This window comes from Porites lutea, chromosome 7, assembly GCF_958299795.1.
Source record: "Porites lutea chromosome 7, jaPorLute2.1, whole genome shotgun sequence".
Taxonomy (NCBI): domain Eukaryota; kingdom Metazoa; phylum Cnidaria; class Anthozoa; order Scleractinia; family Poritidae; genus Porites; species Porites lutea.
In genome coordinates, this window is record NC_133207.1 from 6,143,668 (window position 1) to 6,166,495 (window position 22,828).

The 22,828-nt window shown below is 40.8% G+C and overlaps 1 protein-coding gene and 3 non-coding genes across 4 annotated transcripts in view; all 4 read right to left on the bottom strand.

Moving 5' to 3' along the window:
* Window positions 1–22,828, bottom strand: part of LOC140944341 (uncharacterized) — a 67,469-nt gene that overhangs the window by 33,310 nt on the left and 11,331 nt on the right. Inside the window, exons 6-22 of the mRNA XM_073393506.1 lie at window positions 22,369–22,686; window positions 21,295–21,423; window positions 20,378–20,656; window positions 18,500–18,880; window positions 17,587–17,727; window positions 16,426–16,536; window positions 15,851–15,970; window positions 15,191–15,298; window positions 8,023–8,148; window positions 7,738–7,848; window positions 6,789–6,911; window positions 5,637–5,762; window positions 4,967–5,092; window positions 3,666–3,773; window positions 3,130–3,255; window positions 2,509–2,628; window positions 8–133 (exon numbers count right to left, since the gene is read on the bottom strand). Coding sequence (XP_073249607.1) covers window positions 8–133; window positions 2,509–2,628; window positions 3,130–3,255; window positions 3,666–3,773; window positions 4,967–5,092; window positions 5,637–5,762; window positions 6,789–6,911; window positions 7,738–7,848; window positions 8,023–8,148; window positions 15,191–15,298; window positions 15,851–15,970; window positions 16,426–16,536; window positions 17,587–17,727; window positions 18,500–18,880; window positions 20,378–20,656; window positions 21,295–21,423; window positions 22,369–22,686 — 2,679 coding nt within the window. The remainder of the gene's footprint in view (window positions 1–7; window positions 134–2,508; window positions 2,629–3,129; window positions 3,256–3,665; window positions 3,774–4,966; window positions 5,093–5,636; window positions 5,763–6,788; window positions 6,912–7,737; window positions 7,849–8,022; window positions 8,149–15,190; window positions 15,299–15,850; window positions 15,971–16,425; window positions 16,537–17,586; window positions 17,728–18,499; window positions 18,881–20,377; window positions 20,657–21,294; window positions 21,424–22,368; window positions 22,687–22,828) is intronic.
* Window positions 9,264–9,349, bottom strand: Trnay-gua (transfer RNA tyrosine (anticodon GUA)). Its single transcript is given in 2 exon segments — window positions 9,264–9,299; window positions 9,313–9,349. It is a non-coding gene; the product is annotated as a tRNA-Tyr (tRNA).
* On the bottom strand, window positions 10,674–10,759 carry Trnay-gua (transfer RNA tyrosine (anticodon GUA)). The gene is given in 2 exon segments: window positions 10,674–10,709; window positions 10,723–10,759. It is a non-coding gene; the product is annotated as a tRNA-Tyr (tRNA).
* Trnay-gua (transfer RNA tyrosine (anticodon GUA)) lies at window positions 11,064–11,149 on the bottom strand. The gene is given in 2 exon segments: window positions 11,064–11,099; window positions 11,113–11,149. It is a non-coding gene; the product is annotated as a tRNA-Tyr (tRNA).

Below are 22,828 nucleotides of genomic sequence, written 5' to 3' on the forward strand. Positions count from 1 at the left end.
CACTTACACGTGCAGTTGAAGCCGTCGCCTTGGAAACCAGGCTTGCAACGACATTCGTAGGAACCGTCAGTGTTGATGCAATCAGCACGCAATGGATGACACAAATTATTAAAGGACTCACATTCATTAGTGTCTATAAACCCAGCAAGAAGAAAAAAAACAAGAGCTAAGTTAGATCAAGAGTGATAAAACTTGGAAAACCTTTTGGTTAGCCGGGAAGCCGTCAAGGTTCAGGTTAGTTACATTCTGAACATTGCCAATAAGAATTAATAGTAATCATTGTAATCATCATCATCATGATCATCATCATCATCATCACTTGACAGGGCGCGCTCTGACAAAAGTGGTTTTAAAGAAACTGCCAGCATTTTTCAGTGTTCTCCAGAAGCTACAGCAGCCGGCAAAAATTGCAGTATGGTTGCCACTGAAGCGCCGGCTACTCACACAAAATAACTTTTTTACGTGGGGAATTATTCGGTGGCATTTGTTTCTCAACACTTTAAAATTTTTTTTCACTAAAAAATACATGAAAAACAAAGCAAATGAAGGTAAATAAAGATGCCAACTCTCTTCTAAAATTCTTTAACTGGTCGCTCAAAACGCATTGAAATGCACTTTTAAGGGCCCCTCAAATGAAACGGAGCTGACGAGGGAACCCGAGCCATACCTAATCCCACATGAAGCTAAGCCGCGTGAAAGGCCTCCCGCTCCTTATGATCTATTCTATTACCGCCAACTTGATTTTTTTTTTCGTCTACTCAAAACTTTCATGCAGAAGCCCGGAATAGGGCAATAAAGAGAAAGGCTGAATAAGCGGGGAGGGGGTGTATTAGAGGGAGGGGGAAGGGGAGGATTTACGGGTCAAGCGGCGATCCTTACGCCTTTCTGAGATTAAGTGGCTGCCAGCAGGCCAGAATTAAGCAGTCTAGACAGCTCGAAAATGTCAATTGATTGACGACCAATATTTCTGCCCTTTTCTACTGCTCCGACTTTTGATTAATTACGGATGGTGTAGACGGTGATTAAGCTCTTCTTCTGGGAAAATCGTGACAAGTCACGCGCGAGGGGCACACGAGTTGCAGCGTTGCGGCTGGTTTGCGCGTTCTCTTTGCCTCGCTTGCTACTCGAAATGAAGAGCTCAAAAGCTATCGATGGCGCCATCAGCAATTGTTGTAAACGGGAAGAGAAAAAAGTTGACTAAACGATACTAGCCCCACAACAGAATAGGTTAATAAAAACACAGACGCCCTGGTGCTGACAAGAAGTATCGCTTAAGAAGCAACTCAGCGCGCGCGCCCGAGCGCGCAGAAGAAATCAACAAGAGCAACTGTTTATGACATCACTAAATTAAACCTCCACTTTTGGCAAAAGATATGATAAAAATCTAGCGAGAAATTTAGGGACATTGATTTTTCAATCAAGCATTTTCAGGAATCCCACTGCACTTGTTGGTAATTTAGGTCTTCTTCTTCTTCTATACAGGAAGACTTGAAGCCACAACTTAGCGCGCCGGTAAGGCATGGGAAGGAATCAAAGGAAGCCACAAAAGCAGTGTCAGAGAACTTAACAGCTCTTTTACAAAGATAAACACCTTCAACTAAAAGTCCACTGCGCGTCACCGATGGAGAAACTTGAACAAAAATCTCAGGAGCTTGAGTAGAAACAACAGGGATTTGACCAGAAAACAAAAGTTATTTGTGCTCTGATCAAGCTTCTGCTGGTTCTGCTCCATTATTAGGGGTTACAGCCTCGGGTGGAATATGTACCAACATCTGTCATTTACTCACACGCGTTGCTATGTTGTGTTATTTTTGCGATGGACCGACGAAAGAAGCTCGACACTTTCCAAACACTTTCCCGGAGCTGGGGATCCCAGCCATACCTAAACCCACATGCAATCTATTGCCGCCTACTTAAATTATTTGTCCCTCTAATCTACACGTCAGTTCTGGAGAACCCAGATTTTTTTGACGCTATGATCTAAACTGACGAAAACACTGTGTGATATTTTAAAATTCGCTAAATAAAGGCCACTGAAACTATTATTTTGAGTTCGCGCACAAATCCAGACAAAAAAATGTTCGTCATCTTCGAGATAAACATGGTCGTCACCACACAGGATGTCGTAGCAGTCCGTATTAGCAGGATACAGCGCCGTAGAAAACAACGGCAGCCTACTGCTGTATTGCTATCAAGACACACGGCAAGCTCAAATAAAGCTCAAATAGTCCTCCAGGTTTTCTTTGTCCAACGCGTGTAGCATTATTCTCATAAATAACAGTCTAAGGCGCCTACATCATTCTCATACATAAATTAGAATCTTTTTTACAGTAGACCCTCGATAACTCGAACTCGGATAACTCGAATCCGCGCTGAAACTAAATTTTCTTTACCGTTGATCAAAATTTCACTGAAATTTACCCCGATAACTCGAACTGTTTTTCGTATCCCTTCAGAGCTTGAGTTACCGGAGTTCTACTGTAGATTTCACCACAATTCACATTTTACCTGAACAATTTTGCCCATCGCCTTGCCAGCCAGAATCACACTCGCACTGCAGCGAATTATCTAAGGACTGGACACACCGCGCATGCGTATCACACTCAACACCATTGCAGTTTCTGTTGACTGTAAAACAAAAGAATTTCTTGAAACCATGAAAACCACCAAAAAAAAAAAAAAAACCGAAGGCTCACTCGCCCACCTAAGCCACCCTGGGCAAGCAATTTGATCACGTTTACCTGATAGGTGGGGTGACCCGCCACATGTTACCTCACCTCCATATAACAGGCTCTAAGACACTTATGAAACCGTTTACACGAGAAACAGACATTTGGCTCGGATAGAGGCGGGTCACCTTATTTTTCGATGGTTGGTTTACACTCCACTTACACGCCACTTTTTTTCCATATCGAACATTGGCTGGCTAAGCCGAGTCAACTCGGTCAAGGCAAGGAGGGAGAGAAACGACGACCGAAAAGACGTCTGCGGTTCGCAGGCTAGCTCTAATACAGGTGGTAAAAACCCGATACCAAGACTTTCTTGGCTCTCTTTTCTTGTCAATAACATAAATTTGAGAGATTGCTAACCACAGTTTAAAGGGAAAAAAATGACCTTTTCTTAGCTCACCTCTTTGACAACGGAATCCATCGCCTGTAAATCCAGGTTTGCACTGACATTCGAAAGAACCCTTCGTATTGGTGCAATTTGCGTTCAGGTCACATGGACTACGAGATGGATTACATTCATTCTCATCTGTTAAACAAAGAGCAAGTCGCTATTTGTCTTGGTCTTTTGCGTAACGCGAAAAACAATGGTAACAGTAACAAGTGGCGCTATTATTATTTTATGGCCAAAATTAATTTTAATAAAAATCACTTTGACATAATACAATCAAAAGTTCTCAAATTAACTGAAAGGAAATACTGGTGAATTTTACTAGTAAAGCATTTTCTTTAGCATGCTCCGCAAAGTTTTACAAAAATATTAGAATATCTAAGGTTGATAACTGAGTCCACTCCCTAGGAAACATCTCAAGAGCTTGAAAATGTTCGTTGATAATCATCAATGGTTATTACAATTATCAGACGTTGGTGGACCCCACATTAAACGGGGGCAGTTTGCCACAAAAGTGTAAATGATCCGTTTAATTTCCATTTACTTACCCTGGCAACGTCTTCCGTCACCTTGGTAACCAGATTTGCATATACACCCACGGAATTGATCACAAACTGCATCTGGGTGACAGTCCACACCCATGCACGTGTCATCAGCTGAAATAGAATGTAACTGCAATTACTCCTTTCCAGGCGGACGTTCATAGTCGGAAGGGGCGAGAGGACTAATCAAAGCGAGAGGACTGATCAAAGCTACGTGCATATTCGTAAACTGCTGCTTATAAGAACCCCCCTTTCCCCAACCCGACCGTCAAGTTTTAGGCCCATCTACCTGTTAACATATCTGTAAACTGCCGCTTATAACAACCCCCCCCCCCACCCTAAAAAAGAAAATTTCAATTATAAGCCCCCCCACACACACACACACACCCACCCCTCCCACCCAGACATAACCCCCCTCTACCTTTTCTTTTCTTGAATTCGACTTCTGATAGTCGAGGGCTTACTTTTAAAAAAAGTGTATGGAAAATGTAAATTTTGATCAGCACTGCTGTAGCTTACTTCGAAGCGTTTTTTCTTTTCCGCTTACAAGCCTCCTTGGATATCAGCCTCTCTGATTATTACGGGTTTTCACATGACGTAACCAAATTTCAAACTAAGAAACTAAAAGGGTTCGTCGTTTTGCGATAGAAGATGCTTGAATTCCCATGCTTTTGCTTGAGGCGGCATTTAGCTGGCTGCCGGGAAAGCTCTTATGTGGGTTAAAAACGTTACTGTTTTTTTTTTTTGTTTTTTTTGTTGTTGTTGTTTGATATTTTGCTATCTAAACATTCCTTGTCTTAGAATAAATAATTATTATTTTAATCTTTATGAGTTCCTCAAGCGATGAATTCACGTATAAGTAGGAAGACTCAAACTTTCTGTTGGTTTCCGGCGGCCCTATTTGTGCCCCTCAAAGGGACACCAACATGGCATCTCCATAAAAGCCTTATAAATTTGAGTAAAACGTTTTTCGAAATATCTCGCCTATGAATTATCTCACAGAACTAATTCTTGGTGAGGCTTTTTGCATATTCATCTTCTTTCATTTCCCAGATTCTGGACTTTCTGTACTGACTGGTTTGCATTTATATTTTCGATGGCGTGACAATGAAAACACAGAATAGGCCCTCCGAAATAGAATACCCCCTAAGAAGATGTATAACCCTAGGACTTGTAAGTGGCAGTTTACGGTACGCCCACATAGTAATTATGCCATGGCTTCCAATGGTCCTTAGACCGTCTTCTAACGAACACAAAGGCAGAGCAAAGACAAAATAGGCTAACAGTCCTTTGATCAGAGTACTTACAAACACACTTTCGATTGATTTCAATGAAGCCCTTCTTGCACAGACAATCAAAACTCCCCAAGCTATTGACGCATTCAGTGTTGTTGTCGGTACAAGGTTTTGAAAGGAAGCGACACTCATCCAAATCTGCACAGATTGAAAATAAGGAATTGACTTTAATCCTTCAAGTCCCAGAAGTGATCGACATCAATTTTCTCTTCACAATGTCTATACATAATTTAGAGAAAAGCTTGTAAGAATGGATAAAATGATCACCAGGGAGAAAAAGGTTTGATCTTTTAACAAATTCTCTTCACTATTTTTAAAGAAATGTATGAAAATCAGTCCGGAGGAATAGGATGTCGATATTGGGGCTTAAATGGAAAAAAGGTTGCTATACACAAACCGAAGCTCCATTCATTCAGTTACTGATTTCCACACCCCCAAAAAATTGTGCACCTAGCCAACAAATAACAATGAATATCCAGACTTTCCAAACAGATTGGCGCAAAGTACTTTTAAATTCCAAAATGACAGTCCAATTTTCTGCCTCACCAAATCAAAAACAGATATGCGATTCGCTTTAGTCCAACTGTCTCACGTAACGAGCCTACCTTGCTAGAGATGCAGGTATGACGTTTGCATTTGCTCAAAATTTTGCGTTTGATCGCGGTGAAAGAAGAAACTTTACCTTGACACTCCAGTCCATCGCCGTCGAAGCCAACTCGACATCTGCACGATTGCTTCTCTGTTTCGGGGTCTTGAATGCAAGATGCATACGTGTGACACGTCTCTCCTCCACAGCCACCGCTTGCAACTAATTCGAAAAAACGTTAATGACCAAAAACGCCCAGACATTTTATCGCGTCTTGCTTATGGCATATCACTTAATTACCATTAATGCGGCAAGAAGAGCAAGCGGGGAGAAAAGCATCGATAGACATTTTTTTTATATATCTGCATCGCAATGGAAACAAGGAACTCAACTGATTCGGGTAGTTTCTTAGCGCTTCGGACGGGAGCAATCACCGAACAATACCCACACCACATCACAAAAGCGAACCAACAATAGTTTCCGCAACACCGAGAAACACTCCTAACTGGCAATGTTCTAACCGTGCGGAGAACTGGTAAAGCTTATGACCGCAAAGGCTCAAGGGATCGTTTGAGGAGTAGAGAAAAAACATGGCGGACAGCAGCAAGCCACCTGTTAATTAAGGGCGCACTCAAGGTTATTCTAGCTGAAGAAGACATACCTGTCGCATAAGGGTCTAAGAAATTCTGTAAAAGAAGAAATCTAGTTCTATTTCTGAAACTATTATTACAGTTTGGAACATAGCACTTGGAATGCTATGTGGTTGTTGACCTTTATGCTGTCCCTCCAAACAATCCGAAGAGGCTTGGTGGTCGCATACATATAGTACCCAGGTTTTCACTCGGTTAAACCAGAGCGAATAGAGAACTTCTAATTAGTACGTATCAGCACATTCACGTTTGTACCTTGTTTTAATATTATTTGTCTAAGAGATGGCAAGAGTACGAAACTTTCATTAAATTTCAGTTAATCTAAAAGATAAGGATGACGCAATCCTTTTTGATATTATCATATCTTTAAAAAAAAAATCTCTCACACACCCACCTTCACCCCCAAACATACAATGCCAACAGAAGCGAATTAGACAAGTTGAAGATGACAATTTTATAGGACAAATTGTAGGTTTCACAATACTCAATGTAGTCAATGGAGACCAAGCATTCGGCCATATACCCACACCCACCCCACCCCCAGGAAAGACAGTAGCTTGCACAGTAGTCAATGCAGACCAGACTTTCGGTTTCTTACCTTTAGTGCACTCTTTACCGTTTCCTTGGTAACCCTGTTTACATTTACATGTGTAAGAACCGTTCGTGTTTGTGCAGTCCGCGAAGGTGTGACAATCATTGTCTCCCAAGCATTCATTCACATCTAAAAATAAATAGCAATCACATAAGTACTCAAAGAAAGTTTTAATTTCTAATTGCGGGCAACAAGAAGGACTCGCAGTCCTAATCTCCAGGTTGCTATCGTGATAACGCGTGCACGGTACGAATGAATCCAGCTTTGCTTGAACTTCCACTGCAAATGAATGGAATGTACAGAACGCAATCTGATCACGCGCATTTACTTCATTTCGACCTTCTATAACTGGTAATTCATCACGTGTATTTTTTACCACTATCACTGAAACATTCGCAAAGCACAGCGTTGTAGCAAAAGCGTTTGGACTTTCGATCGCTGTCGCTCGCACTCTGTAACCTTCGTTTATTACTTGAAAGATATCCTATATACTTTTTAGTAACAAATTATTAATTTTCTCGCGTTATTGCCTCCTTTATTGCCTCCACTTAAAGTTTTGGAGCTTTTGGAGTGAAATGTACTTAAAAGCGTGATGAACGTGCAGAGCTGTTGCTTTGCACATAAAACCAATTGCTTTTTGACGTTGTCGTTGTCCTCGTCGTCGTCGTCGGCTTGGTTGCTTAAGTTCTCTAATGTTCCGTCCAAAAACCGGAGTAGTTTTCATTCCCACTGCTCGTATTCAATTTCTTCATAACTCGTTACTAAGGTAAATGATTCCTTTCCAGGCTTTGAAAATACGTCTCAAAGGTAAATAAGCGATTACCTCAAAAACCGCGGTTAGTAACAAAAATGGTTCAAAATTAAAGGAAAACGTTTATGGGGGGACATTACACACGTGTCACTGTGTGAGACAAAGGTACGCATTTGTCAAGGTTTCTTATTAAGAAATACTTACCATTGCACGTGACCCCATCGCCTTGGTAACCACTGTTACAGACACACTTTCTATTAAGACACTGAGCTTGGGAATGGCATTCCTGACCATTGCACAACAAGTTCACTTCCGCTGAGTAATTTAAGTGTAAAGGGAAGAGGAGTTGTAAGTAATTGAAAATGTCAAACTAAAATCTGAACTTATAGTTGTTTGGATGTTAAAGACGAAAGCAACTATCGATCAAGTATCAACTATCAATCGAGTGAGATGAATAAAGAGACTTCTTGTTGGTATTAAAGCACTCACCCTTTTCGCAAGTAAATCCGTCTCCAAAATAACCTGATTTGCAAAGGCATGAATACGAACCCTCAGTGTTCGTGCAGTCAGCGTCAAAGTGGCATTTGGGCAAGCTTTCCTTACATTCGTCCACATCTAAAAGGTAAAATAAGGAAGTTAGGGGATTTTAGTTATCCTCAAGGAATATGACCTAAGAGTCAACTCTTCCAAGAAGAATCCGCTATAAGACTGATGACCTGTCCACAGTGATGTCATATTTTTCATTTCTGTCATTAATCTAGTTCCCATGGTCTCTCTTCTTTCGAAGAAAGTTCGTCACAACTAGGGCGCTTTTCATTCAAACAAAAAGTCCGGTTTGAATTTCGGCAACTTCTAGAAGCGAGTGGAACAGCATTTTTCAAAATTTCCAAAAAGTGGACAACCTCGCGAGGTATACCCAAATTTTCGGAAACTTTTTCCCGGAAGTTTTATTTCCATTCAACTTTTATCTCGGGAACTTCTAGAATTTTCGATTGAATGGTTCGCATTTCAGAAATTCAACAGTTTCCGGGATTTCTGGAAACTTTTCCGAGAATATTCTGTACCATTTGCCGCTGTTTCCAAATTTTCGAAAGTTTTAGTTTAATGGAAAGCACCCTCAGCCATTTCCGACTTGCGTCTCGCGTCTTTCTCAAAAAATGGGCAAGTGCGAGGTCTTTGATAAGATATTTTTTTGTCCTTTCATGCAAATTAAACTTATTTCACATGAGAGGTTTTGCACTTGCCCTTATTTTTTTAGTGCGAGGCCACCAATCAATTCATAGCGATATTTTAAAAACGTCCCAATTTCAGAAGCAAATGATGAACTACAATGACTGGCCATATCTATCGTTAACCAATAAGGCTAATAAACCAAGAAGTCTTCATTACGTTTTCAAAATCTTTGCTTGGTGTTAGAGGCGCCCAACTGAGAAATTGTCTGTTGGGATGGTCTAGTGTCAGTGCCAGAGCAGATAAATTACAGTCTGCACGTTAAGTAAACTCCTTAGTTTACATTGCTAACCAGTTCTTCTCTCTTCTTCACTTTCAGAATTTCTTTTTAGTTATACAATACAATAAGTGAGATAGTACGAATCACTCACACGATGAAATAAAAATTAAAAAAACAACAACAACAACTGTCTCAAGTGAGAAATCTATAAAGAGGCACCCGATAACAAAATCCCCCCCCCCCCCCCCCCACCAAAAAAAAAAGAAAGAAAAAAAGTTATTCCTTCGAGCCGGATTCGAACCAGCGACCTAAGGATGACAACTTCACTTCTACAGTCCTCCGCTCTACCAACTGAGCTATCGAAGGAACGGTTACTAACGCCCTGCTCATATTAGATATTATACACTTAAAAATTAAATAAAACATGAACCGGGACAAGCACTGGCCATAAATGATGAGTCCACCAAGAGCTTTCTGGGAATTATTCATGCATCAATGCATTTGCTTAATCTTAGTTTCCCTATAACTTCATAATTTTCCTTAGTTAAGGCTGGCATGAGAGGACGGGGTTGCTTTGGTTATGTCGCAACTCTCTACAAAGGAGACTTTTGAGATTAAATAAGGGCGTAGAATTGAAGCCAAAAAAACTGAAGATCCAGTTAAACTGTTAGAAACCATCTGAACGTGGAATGATGATAATGAGGGTTAATGTAAAGAGCATTTTGAATTCGTAACGATTGTCGTTAAACTTACAACAATAAATCATTAAGACTTTCTAAATCGCGTGGATACAGTAAAAAAAATAAATAACTAAGATGATGTGAAGAGCGCCCTTCGGCGATTTTTTTGCTGGCGCTCAGTGTCTTTACTGACATATTTGTTAGGAATGTCAAAAATTTCCTACAACAATATTTTTTCTTCCCCATCATCACATCTCATAAAAGACATCCTGCTTTTGCTAGGTGATTGTGTTTTTTTCTAAAGAAATTGGAAACAAAGCCTTTTTTTGGGGGGGGGGAGGGAGGGAAGGGGGCAAACAAGGTGTGTATTATGGAAAATGTGCAAATGGTGAACTATTCTCTAGGAAAAAGATGTATATATCACCTGGAGTCAACCATCTGAATTAAGGATAGTATAAGCCGAAGTCACTCATTGACAAGGGTCAAAAACTGAACACGGAGTGGCTTACTACATAAACTGAGCAAAGAGACAATACCATAATATACGTCAAGTGTCGCCTACAAGAGTTAAAAGAACAATGGAACACTATAAACCGACACGCCAAAAAGTAATTGGGGTCACTTACTAGGGTGGTCGTTTTCGAGAGGCTCTAATTAATATCGAGCTTTGACTTGGAAAATTTAGGTGTTTTGAATTGGTTGTCGCTTATTGGTGGTGGTCGTTTACGAAAGGTGGTCGCAAATGGAGGTTCGACTAATCATCAAACAATCATAAAACAAATGATTGCTGAATCATCCATCTGGCAGATGGATGATTCAGCAGCCATTTGTTTTACCAATGGAAGTCGAAAAAAAAAAACGCAAACAAACAACATCAAAGAACAAATGATAGCGTAAACGATAAGAATGAAGCAATTATTCGGTCTTAACACAAAAAGAAAAAATTTTGAAAAGGGCAGTTTTAATACCTGTCCCCGCGAAAGCGAAAATTTTCAAAGAATAAAACAAATTCCTTCAAGCCGGATTCGAACCAGCGACCTAAGGATGGCAACTTAACTTTTACAGTCCTCCGCTCTACCAACTGAGCTATCGAAGGAATCAACACTTGGTGCTCAAAAAATTCCCGTCAGAACTTTTCTCCCAGAAAGTCAAATTATTTCTTCCAGAGTCTCAAAATTGATGCATCCTAGAAGAACATAACAGAAGGCACAAGGGGAAAAAACTGCTCAGTTGATTATAAGTGGCAACCCTATACTAACGTCGTTCAGCCTTTCTTTCCCGGTTTATCGCAACACAGAAAATTTTCTAAAATATAGCTTCTTTATTCTTGTCCTCTAGCATTCAAAACCGAGGACACTAGGCAAGTTTACGGAGAAAGAGTTTAAAGAGAAAAAAATGATTCCTTCGAGCCGGATTCGAACCAGCGACCTAAGGATGACAACTTTACTTCTACAGTCCTCCGCTCTACCAACTGAGCTATCGAAGGAACGGTTACTAGCGCTTTGGTCCTATTAGACATTATACAATTGGCTATAAAAAATTATAAAACCGAAAAGCTTTCTGGGAATTATTAACGGCTTCAGAATTTCCTTAGCTATGCTTGTCATGAAACTGCAGGGTTTTCTTTCGTAATGTCGCCACTCTCTAAAAAGAGATTTATATCAAGAAAAGACATGCGCAAATGCGATGTTCACGTCAAGAAAACCGGAAGTCCTTAGAAACTTGTTGGAAAGCAACTGCGCCAGTAACCTTGATAATGAAGGCTAATGTAAAGGGCATTTTGAATTCGTAATGACTACAAATAAAATTACGCCGGTAATTCACTTAGCTCTCGTCGTTTAATTAATGTTTATGCTTATCAGGTGAGGACATTTTGTCAAAGGAATGTCTACAGTCGTTGTAGAAACGACTTAAAACTAATCGCTCTCTCGGTCTAGGAATCTAGATGGTGCTTTATAGACTGCGACGGTTATGTGACTGGCCAGGCGTTCACGTGCAGCTGACTAGTAGACTACGAGTAGTCCCCCATTTGTCCTCAGGGATAGTAGAGAGAGAGAGAAACGCGAGCGCGCGTGAAAATCACCCCACGCGAGAAAATCACTCCCCGCCGCGTGTCGCCTTTTCTCGCGTGGGGTGATTTTCACGCGCGCTCACGTTTCGCTCGCTCTACTATCCCTGAGGAAAAATGAGGGAGTACTCGTAGTCTAGCTGACTAGCGTCTCTACTAACATGCAACAATAAGAATAAGATACAGTCTAACCTCCACGTATTACTACCTCCCATAAGCAACCACCAATCCAAAACACCAAAATTTTTCCTAGAAAAATCCCTACAGTTTGGGACTTTCGTAACCGACCGCAACCATTTTGAGAGGTAAAGGTCGCGCGGGTCACTTTTTAAGAGTTGACCGAAACCGGAAACCGCCTCCCTACGCCGGTTATTTTCTTTTGTAAATGTATTGATCGATACAATTGTTCGACATTTTAAAACGCTAGAGCACGCGGTTGTATTTTCTTAGCCGTCGATCGAAGAAAAGGTGAGTGTTAGACTTCATTATCACAACTGAGTAGCGCAGAGGAAATTCCACAACACTCCTAAATCGCCGTAAGAGTTTAATCCACAGGGATCTTCGTTTTAGTCCAGGGGGGTTTCGTTTTAGTCCAGAGGGTCTTCGTTTTAGTCCAAGGGGTGTTCGTTTTAGTCCAAGGGGTCATCGTTTTAGTCCAGAGGGTCTTCGGTTTAGTCCAAGGGTCTTCTTTTTAGTCCACGGGGTCTTAGGTCTTAGGTCTTCGTTTTTGGGTCTTCGTTTTAGAAACACCCAACTGTCACGCTGACATTGTTGCAAATGACATTTGTTATTTGCTTGGCTTCGGATTTTTAAGATAAGATAATATAAGTAAACAGGTGCGTATCGCCAGTGAACAAAATATGATTATTTAAACCGTCATCAATACAATATCAAATATAGGGTATTGTCTGCACGGTTGAGTTGGTTTATGAAATTTGTTTGTACTCCAAGTATACAAAAACAACGACTATAACGTGAATTTGCTATCATTCAATTGCGAACAAATGGCTTTAAAACAAGACGGCGTGCATTTTATCCTTTGTCCTAAATTTGGTGTGTTACATAAACAGGGTATATAGTTTAAGTTAATGTATTCATACATGGCGGTCTCCTTGCCCTAAAGCATCCAGTTACTATACAGTGAAAAGGAGTGACTGAGATAGCAGCAGAGTGTCCAATGTCACATTGTCTATTGGTTTGTGGAACTATGATAGAGCGATTTTCGTATGTCCTTGAAAAATGGTTTCGGTAAGTGTTTGTTATTTGTTTTATCAGCCAATGGATGAAAAGATCAAATCATGGACTCTTCGTTTTCCCGCCTAAGAAAACCCTAATATGGAGAAGGCATTGTTCGATTGACCAGTCGTGTTACAGTATGACGTCAAAGGGATTTCTAGAAAGTTCTTCGGGCTTGAAGTTTTTTCAGCCGAGCGTTCGCTTAACCAACCAAAAGCCAGGTGTGTTTGTGTCCGTTCGATAAACCAATCAAATCGCTTTATTTCCCTTTGCTTGTTGTTTCTGTTTTGTTCGCGCGTTTTCATTTCAAGGTCATACGAAAATCGCTCTAAGACATTTACTTTTGTTTTTAAACCATAAACGCCAATAAAGAGCTTTCGAGTGTTCTACAGATAATGACAAATTAGAGGTCAATGTCTGGAGATCTACAAATAATGGCAAATTTAGAGGTCAAATATATCTGGAGATCTACAGATAAGAATACAACACAAACCGAAAATTGAGCAGATGTAAAAATCAATAAAGATAAAACGATGACACAGACAATATTCAAAAGAAAATAGATTCAACACAGAATTCCAGGGAATAAATGAAAATCAAATTTCACTATTCTACAAATTTTACAAAAAAATAACTAGTGATTATCTGTTTTTCTTATTAGGACCTCTTGATTGCAAGGCATCAATCCAATTGTTTGTTTATTTTTTGGCTGTTTGCCTGTTGGTTGGCGCAAATTGCAACTCCCCCCGCCCCCACAAAAATCTAACAAGAAAATTAAATAAAAACATTTCGATAAGATTCTGTTTGACGATTAAGGCCAATATATAAATGACATGTTTCATACAAAAGGTGTTAAAAGCCTCTCTCCTCGGAGAAATGTTTGTTTTGCCATCCGAAGTAATACGCATAATTGTTATAGATTTCAAGCCGTCACGTGTATTTTCAATCATCCCGCTATATTATAAAAGAGTCAAATGTGACTACTATGATAACAAATTACAACCACTTAGAACCACTTGAAAACATTCCCTGTGGGTGGTTAATTGCGGTATAAAATATCCCGACTGTCTTATCTTAAAACAGGCTAATAATAATCCACTAATTTCAAAAGGCGTCAAATGTGGCTGTCATGATAACAAATTACATTACAATGTGGGTGGTTAATTGCCGTATAAAATATCCACATTGTCTTATCTTAAAACAGGCTCAATAAAGATAAGACTTCTATAATTTTGGCTGTAGATAAGCAAGGAATAATGAGTTCTTCAATCAAAGAAGAGCACAAGCCAAACGACAGTTTAGGTGCAACTGAGCAGGCAAGTTTGGCTCCGGGAAGATCATCCCTTGCCCTTTGAGTTCATAATCAACAGATGGCTAGAACTGAGCCGATTTCCCAGGTGAAACGAAAATCAAACGAAAATCAAAAGTCACGGAAATTCCCATTTTTCACTTTGTAAAATATCAACAAAACGTGCCTTGTAAAGGAACTAATTCACTTTAAACGGTATCGTTTGAACAATCTCAAAGTACAATTTTCCTAAGAAGCCAAATGTTAAAACTGCATACTCAAGTAAGTACGGAAATGGAAACTGCAGAATGCAGCAAATGGAAAGCTTTCGGCCTCCCAAAAGACGCATCTTAAGGGGTATCAAAATGCGGTATTCCAGAAAGAGCATATATCTTGACAATAAAATGAAAAAAACCACCGCTAGGTTTGTGTAGAGACAAAACCAGCTTTTCTCATGACCAGCGTAACACCTGACACACTGTGTGTAGCACATTAACACCAACGGCACCACCATCCCGATGGTTTTGATTTCTAACCATTTTTAAAGTTTCTTGTACAGTGGGTTCAGAAAAAAAGGTGCCAAATCCGTGAAAGGAGCTCTGTCACCATATTGCCTCATTATTTTCTTACAATTGAAGGAAACCTCAAAATAATACTTTGATAGAAATTAAAGGACAATGAGTAATTAAAGATCAAGGATGATTAAAAATGGAGGAGACTAACATGGATTACAACAATAACAAACTTCAAGACGCATTCCGGCCAATCTCCTACCCAGAATCCCCAGGCTGGTCAGCGGGCGGTCACCAAAATGCAAGGGGACTCAGGGATTGAAGAAATTTCAGGAATAAACCGCTTTGTTGTCATGACGAAGAACTACAAATCTAATCAGTTTCCTTCTTTTTGAACAAAAAATTATGAAAATTAACACAGACCTTTACATCGCTGCCCGTTTCCTCGGAAACCACGATCGCACGCACAATTTCCCCTAGCATCACAGGAAGCGTTTGCCCCACACGTGACTCCTTCACATTTGTCACGTGCTACAAGAAAGAAAATATAATAATATTAATAACGGCATATGAGTTGCGAATGAAGCGTTAAGAACTGCATGTATGCAGACTAGAGAGGAGAAGTAGTTACGTCACGTTGCCATAGTAGCGAAATTTCTGGATGACAGCAAACCGAATCGTTACTTAAAAAGTGATTTTGCGCTGTTTCAAACTCCATCGATCTTATTCAGTTTCATTTAATTTGTCAGTTGGCGAAATTTCTGGGGTTGAATCTGAAAGTACCGTGGGGTTAGAAAAAGAAAATTTTTGCATTGTGTACACCTACTCCATAAAGTGAGCGCGTGAAATTGGGAAGTTTCATGTCGCAGTCGTTCAACGACGCCTAAGAAATGTACAAAAAAGCGTATTGCACGTCTAAAATTGTTGCTTTGCTAATATAAACCTATTGCTGTTCTCTTTGCCTTCGTCGTCGTTAATGTGATCCAGAAATTTTGCTGCCATGGTAACATGACGTTACACCTCTCCTCTCTATAGAAGAGACAAGAAAATGCATGCCAAAGGTTTTTAAACAAACTTTCTTACGAGCACATGTCTGTCCATCGCCTTGATATCCATTGTTACACACACATTTTCTCGAGTTATCAGCGGCATATACACACTGGGCATGCTCGCTGCACTGAACTCCGGCACACGTACCATCCGCTTGAAAATAGAAGGGAAAAAGAACATTAAAGAAGGAAAGTCTAAAGTAAACTGAGGTAAGTGTTTTATAACACCTATTGTAGTAGGTCCTGATAATTGCACGTGCAAGATTTTGAACGAGAGTGAATGTTACAATAACTATCTTAGAAAAGCCTGGTAAACACATTGTAAGACATTGTTCTTAAACTGCGTTTAATGGCTGAAAATTGAACTAGAGAAAACATCATCTGATCGCCAAGAGAATATAAAGGTAGTCCATTGCTAAGCAGAGTTCAGACTGAATATCGAATGTCAACAGAATTCCAGGTTCACACGTAAGCCAGGTAGCCTATTGTTAAGTCAGAAGTTAGAGAAAAAGCGTCTACACACTTAGGCCAGTTACATGTACCTTCGACTGTCACTTTAGTGCTAAACATTTTCCAATTATAGCTAATAAAAATTCAATAGAAACTCACGTTCACACGTAATCCCGTTGCCTTTAAATCCTGGGTTACAAACACACTGCCAAATACCCAAATATTCCTTGCAATTTGCATCTGTATCGCACTTTTGAGAGCACTGTGATTCTGTTAAAAATTGTACAGTACATGTATAATAAGTGACAATCCTACACCGGGGGGGGGGGGGGGGAGGAATACTTGGGTTAATGTTTGCTAGGTATGTGCCGTTAGCCTCTCAGAATCCCTACCCCATTATAGTCTATCCTGTGGCCATATTATAGAACCCATCTTAGTCACTTTGGGAAACATTTTAAGTAATTTCTGCAATCCCAACTTAGTCACTTTCTGTTTATGGATCTTCCCTATGAAGCCTTTTTAACTTGGTCATCCTGAAGTGAACTGACACATTTGTTAAACATCTTTCTATTTTTAAATCCCTACAAACCTGAATTTTCTGACCCCCAAAATCCTGAAAATGTGCGACCACATTCTAGTAACTCTTATAAAAATGTAACCCCACAACAGTTAATCCAGTCGTGAAAATGCAATCCCATCCAGCGGCACATACCCATTAGCCTACTACTAGGAACTACCCCCCTCCCCCGGGGATCCTAAACAATCAATTGAGAGCGTCGTTCGTTGTTTGAAGACCACTGGAGAGCGGTTGAAAAACGTCATAGTCAATCGAATTTATTTTAATACAAGCTCAAGGGAGGCTTATAGCCGAGGGGGCTTATTATCCGATGTACTTTTTCACCTTTTTGGTTTGCAGATAGATGGGACTATAAGTGGGCGGGGGGGTCCTTATACGTGGCAGTTAACGTTAGTTGTAGCATTATTATTTTTCGGAGGGAGAGAAGCGACGACCGGAAATACGTCTGCTGTTCACAGGCTACGTTAGTTGCATATTTTACAGAGAATATTGTCATAATAGGTTGAGTTTGATCGTCCGGGTGAATAGGAATAGGACTGTTGTTGTTGACAGTGACTGACATTTCGAAAACCTGTGCGGTAGTCATCTTCAGAGTCAAAGTGAGTTGTATCACGTCATAAGTGCTACAATTTGGGAGTACCAAATTTATCTAATCCACATAAAGATCGACAGCGTGTTCAATTGGCACTTTTTGTTAAATACAAGGAAGGAAGGAATTTGAACGGCAACGACAATGCACAGACCTTCACAACGTGTCCCGTCTCCCTGGAAACCATCGTTACAACGACACTGCTCTTTTCCCTTATCACTCAGGCATTTTGCTTGTGAATGACACGTTTGCTTTTGAGGGCCACAGGGACTCACAATACCTTGCTGTCCTTGGGCTAGGAGAGAAAGCAACTGCAACTTAAAATGAATATTTTTAAAATGAGGAACAGGGAACTGGGAACGGGGAACGAGCAAAGTGAACAAGAAAGTGAAAAATGAGAACTAAACAAAGAAAGGGTGATTAAATGATCCTGCAATACTAGCCGGGAAAAAGAGACAACATTTCGCGACGCCACCACTCGTTCCCCGAGATATGTCAGAGGTAGCGTCGCGAAATGTTGGCTGTTTTCTTGGCGGGCTACTACAATACCGGTTAACCCTTTAAGCCTCTAGATCCAAATACAAATTCTCCAAACTGATCTCATACATTTCTTTTAAGAACAGTTGAGAGAATTTGTTAAAAGATCAAAGCATTCTCCCTTTGGTAATCAATTTTGTAATTCTCATAACCTTTACTTTTGATGATCTGCTGATGTTGTTAGGAGAAAATTGATGTTGGTCACTCCTGGGACCTAAAGGGTTGAGTGCTCTATCTAAAGCTTGATAGCTCAGTTGGTTCGGGCACCACAAACACCGTTAGCTTGCGTGGCAGATGCGCGAAAGGGAAGGGGGAAGGAATTTGGGCGCGAGACCGCACGCGAGGGAGATAAGAGGGGAGGAGCGGAAGGCGTTTCCTTCCCAAACCTCGCGCGCCCGGAATCCCCTTCCTCTTTCCTTTTAAACGACAGTAAAGGAGGCAAAAAAACCGATAGTGCAGGGTCATGGGATCAGATACCGTTCAATCTTTTTCAGGGTAAAAGTTATTTTTTATTTGTGCTAGATACTCACTCTCTGGTTTGGAAGCATTAACGATAGAAGACTCGATAGCTACTCCAGAATACTTCTGTCTTTCATCGTACTTTGAAAGCAAAACTCTGGACTCCACATCGAAGCTGTAGAAGCCGCTTTCACATCCATCGAGTTCGTCGAAAGCAATATTCTGCCGCACAGAGAACTCGTTTTCTTGTCCATCCACTTCGAAAGTGACTGTTCCATCCGACTCTACTCTGCCACGGTCCTCGCGACGAAAAACCTCTTTGAAGGAATTGACCTTGACGCTGGAATTCGGACTGATGACGGGCATTGTGCCGTTGATTGCAGAATCAAATGCGATGAAGCTCCCCCTTGCCTCTTTACCCGTGAAACTCTGGTATAAGTTTAATACTTCACCTGTTTAATAACAACGTCAAAACCACCTAGTTTACATATCACCGAGGCAACAACAATCGAGACGACTAAGCATCGTACGAAATTATTAAAAACAAGGTTGAAAAACAAGATCAAACGATTCCGTTTAAGTTGAGTTGTCTAACCTACGTTAAACTGTGGAAATAAATTTTTAAAAAAAAGGAAACCTAACTGCTTGTGTTTTTAAAGTCCTATGTTGCTATAGCTATATCCACGCCCAGCCAATCTTCATTTGTAATTTGCCAAGAACAGAGGGTGTCATTTTCGGTAGACAGCTACCCCAAGGGCGAAACCTTTTTTAGGTCTGGAGGAACACGACAGTCACTTTTTCGAGGCTTTACTTAGGCTGGAAAATAAACCCCCTTCCCTGCCCCCCCCCCCCCCCCCCCCAACACACACACACACACACACTTAAAAAGGAGGGAGCGGTTAAGGTCAAGCCCCGTGAAAACGGACGCAATACTGTTGGGAATTGTTGTGTCTGTTTTAGCAGTGGTGTGCAAAAGGATGCAACAACTCCAAACAATGTTGGGACCTGCAGTACATCGTGGGAAGGATACACACCTATAAGACTTGGTAAACTCCAAGCAGACCATGTGTAATGCGCGGGGGTGGCCCCAACAATGTTGGAGGAGCTGTGCAAATGGATCCAACATTGCACAACAACTCGCAACAACACGCAACAACATGCAACACGGTGTGCAAACGGACCCAACATGTAACATCCAACAATGTTGGGAGCTGTTGGCCAACAATTACAAGTTTGTGTTCGCTTGCACGGGGCTTTAAAGTTTGACCGGTTTCAAACTTTGCGTTACAACTCCCAACAACATGCAACAGGGTGTGCAAACGGACCCAGCATGTAACATCCAACAATGTTAAGAGTTACTGGCGGACAATGTTGCGCCCGTTTGTACAGGGCTTTAGTCTCATATGCTGCCATTCATTGTGTCGTCACCCAACGCACCTCCCGAGTATGTAAGAAGGAGCGTTGGGTGACGACACGAAAAATGGCTTTGAAAGAGATTAGGTGAAAGGAGCTATGTCACCAGAATATTACTGTTTTAGGTCAATTCTGCCTTCACCTGGTTTTGCACTCTTTTTTTGCAGGCATAGCATTAAAACTTGAAAAAAGAAATGGTGGCCGAATTTTTTTTTTTCAACTTTTAATCTATGTCCACTCTTGCTATCCGTGGCAACAGACGACAGAAAACAAGTTCAATGCCTAAATATACTCTTAAGTAACAAAACTGCGCCAATATCTTTGGGCCTCAATGGATGCAAAGGCACGATTCGACTCTTTTTAGAAGATACCAAATAGTGTAACAGCCCCTTTATGGTAAGGCGTGTCTAATTTAACCACTGACTCCCAGAATCTTTACTACTCCACACAGAAAAAATAATAACTCTTAAATGACTGTAATACAAAAATGAAAGCTGCGGATGCCTAATGGCCACAATATTAATTAATTATTTTACCTGTGTCGAAGGAAATCACCACATTTCTTGTAAACTTGTCGCCAATTAAACTAAAACCATTCGGAACACCCTTTGCATTTTTAACACTCATCGACCAACCAATCGCGTCAGCAAAAGGTGTGAGAATCTTCAGGGAGTGGGCAAGGCCGGATGGAGGGTTCCTTATGATCACATATACACGTCCGTCTTTTGTGATAGCAATCAAATCGACGAGAAGACCTGTAAGGGTGATGCCATTGATGTTTCCAAATAACCTGCCATTAAAGCGGATATTCTCCCCTGTTGAAGGAATAAGACAAACAAAATAACATCCTGCAAGGTTATCTGAAACTTTTTTACTGTGAGAGACCAATCCCTCAGTCAAGTTAGGCGGGCTCAGAATCTATCCCTGTCCCGCGCAAAATAATATTAAAGAGTGAAGTCCAATTCGTTAACCATACTGACTGATTCGAAAATTCCACCCACCGGGCACTGAGTTTCGTGTGGCTTTCGGGGGATGTGGATTCGCTGTTCCATTTTATTCTGTCCAAGACTGTAGGTGGGCTCAGAGTCTATCCTTGTTCCCCGCAAAATATTTTTTACGGTTAAAAAAAGATAATAGGACTAAGTGGAGTGCAATTAGTTCTGAAATCATACGAGGAATTTGAAAATGTTACCCACTGGGTGCCCTGTGGTGCTTCCATTGATAAACGGATTGCTCTGACTAACTTTTGAGCAACCGTAGCCAGATTTGTAATATACAAGTCGTGGTAGTTTTCCCATGTAGGAGTAAAAGAGCAAATTAAATATGTAGCATTAAAATAGCAATAAAACTGAATTGCCACTCTGATTAACGTGAAAATTATCACAAAAAATTTCAGGTGCTCGTATGGACAGGGCTTAATAATTCGCCCATTTCTACCCTTTCCTGTACTGACCTTCCTTCTCACAAACAATTCCGTTTCCTGTGTAACCCTCGTTGCATTCGCAGCAGTATCCAGGAGCTGTGTTCTTACATGAGGCATTTGAATGGCACCGGGAAATGCTGTCCACGCACTCATCCACGTCTAAGAATACAAAAACAAAACTTTAAGTCAGATATCAGCTACAATAATATCTCATTATCACCGATTTTTTGAATAGCGACCACCTTTACGTTGCCCTGCAATAATCTTAATTTTTTGGAAGCCTCGTAGTTGTTATTTTGACTATTGTGGAATGAAGAGTGAAGAGCAGATTACTTCAAATGGTACGACAAGTCCCTTCGTTTTGTTGTTGTTGTTTTTGTTGTTGTTGTTGTTGTTTTGTTTTGTTTTTTGTAGTTCGTCGGGGGAAATCTATTTTTTCGGACGCACATGCATGAGTTTGTCCCATCCCCGTCTGTTAGCCATGACAGATAAGCCTCTACGAACAAGCTCTCCAATTATCTCGCGCCTCCGTTCGCGTGCGGCTCTCGCGTGAATTCTCTCGACTCCCCCAAATGGAGAGCTCGCTCGCAGGCTTTGACAGATGGAAGTTCCTACCTTGGGGGAAAAGGCGAGATAAAAACTCGTTTTCTCTCGTTCGGTATTAAGTAGTGGCGGATCTAAAGGATGAGCCCGGGGGCCCACCCCCTCCTTATCTCAGGGTCTGGATGACCGCCACCCAATCGCTCTCTCACAGTCTATCTAAGTAAGTTAAATAAGGCTTAGGCACTGGGTTGATCAATAGTTACAGGCGCACGGCACTAAAAGTGAGCAATCTCATTTATCGTTTTCTAACTTGTATGCAATTCTGCTTAAGTATATTTCAGACCCTCGCTTGCTTATAAATCCGGAATAATCACGTAAAAAAAGTTTCAAAAGTGCGCGCCAAGTTGAACATTCTCTATTAAGTTACACTGTAGGCTTCCCTTCTCAATTAAGCCCCCACCCCCTCTCTTTGAGTTTTCCCCCTCCTCAAAAGTGTTTAAAATTAATGAACTCCCAGGGAAAATAGTAGAGGATTTAAGGAATATATACGAGATCTCTTACCGTTCAGTTCAGCGGCTCTTTCGTCGGCTGACAATATTAAGCTGCCAACAGCCCAAAAGACAGACGCAGCTGCTCTCCCACCGCAGAACTCCTCATCATTTATGGCACAGCGAATATTGCATGCTTCTTTTGGTAATCTCTCCAACTGCAAGTACTCCGGTTCATTCAAGCATGCGCACTGACTTCCGTTGTGAAGTGTTGCGTATCTGTAGTTCCTTTCGTGGCAGAGTATCATACACGAGCGAATACTGACATCACGCCATACCTCACTTTCATTGGACGAAAGGTAACCATGAACTTTAAAACAGCCCTTGAAATCTGCAAGCAAGGAATGGTAAAAATTTACTAAAATATTGTACCGTGCACGATATGCGCACTATCATAAAAAAATATATTTAGAGTCTTCATAGCCAACAACATCACGACTTAATTGTCAGACGACCAATAACATCGCGACTTG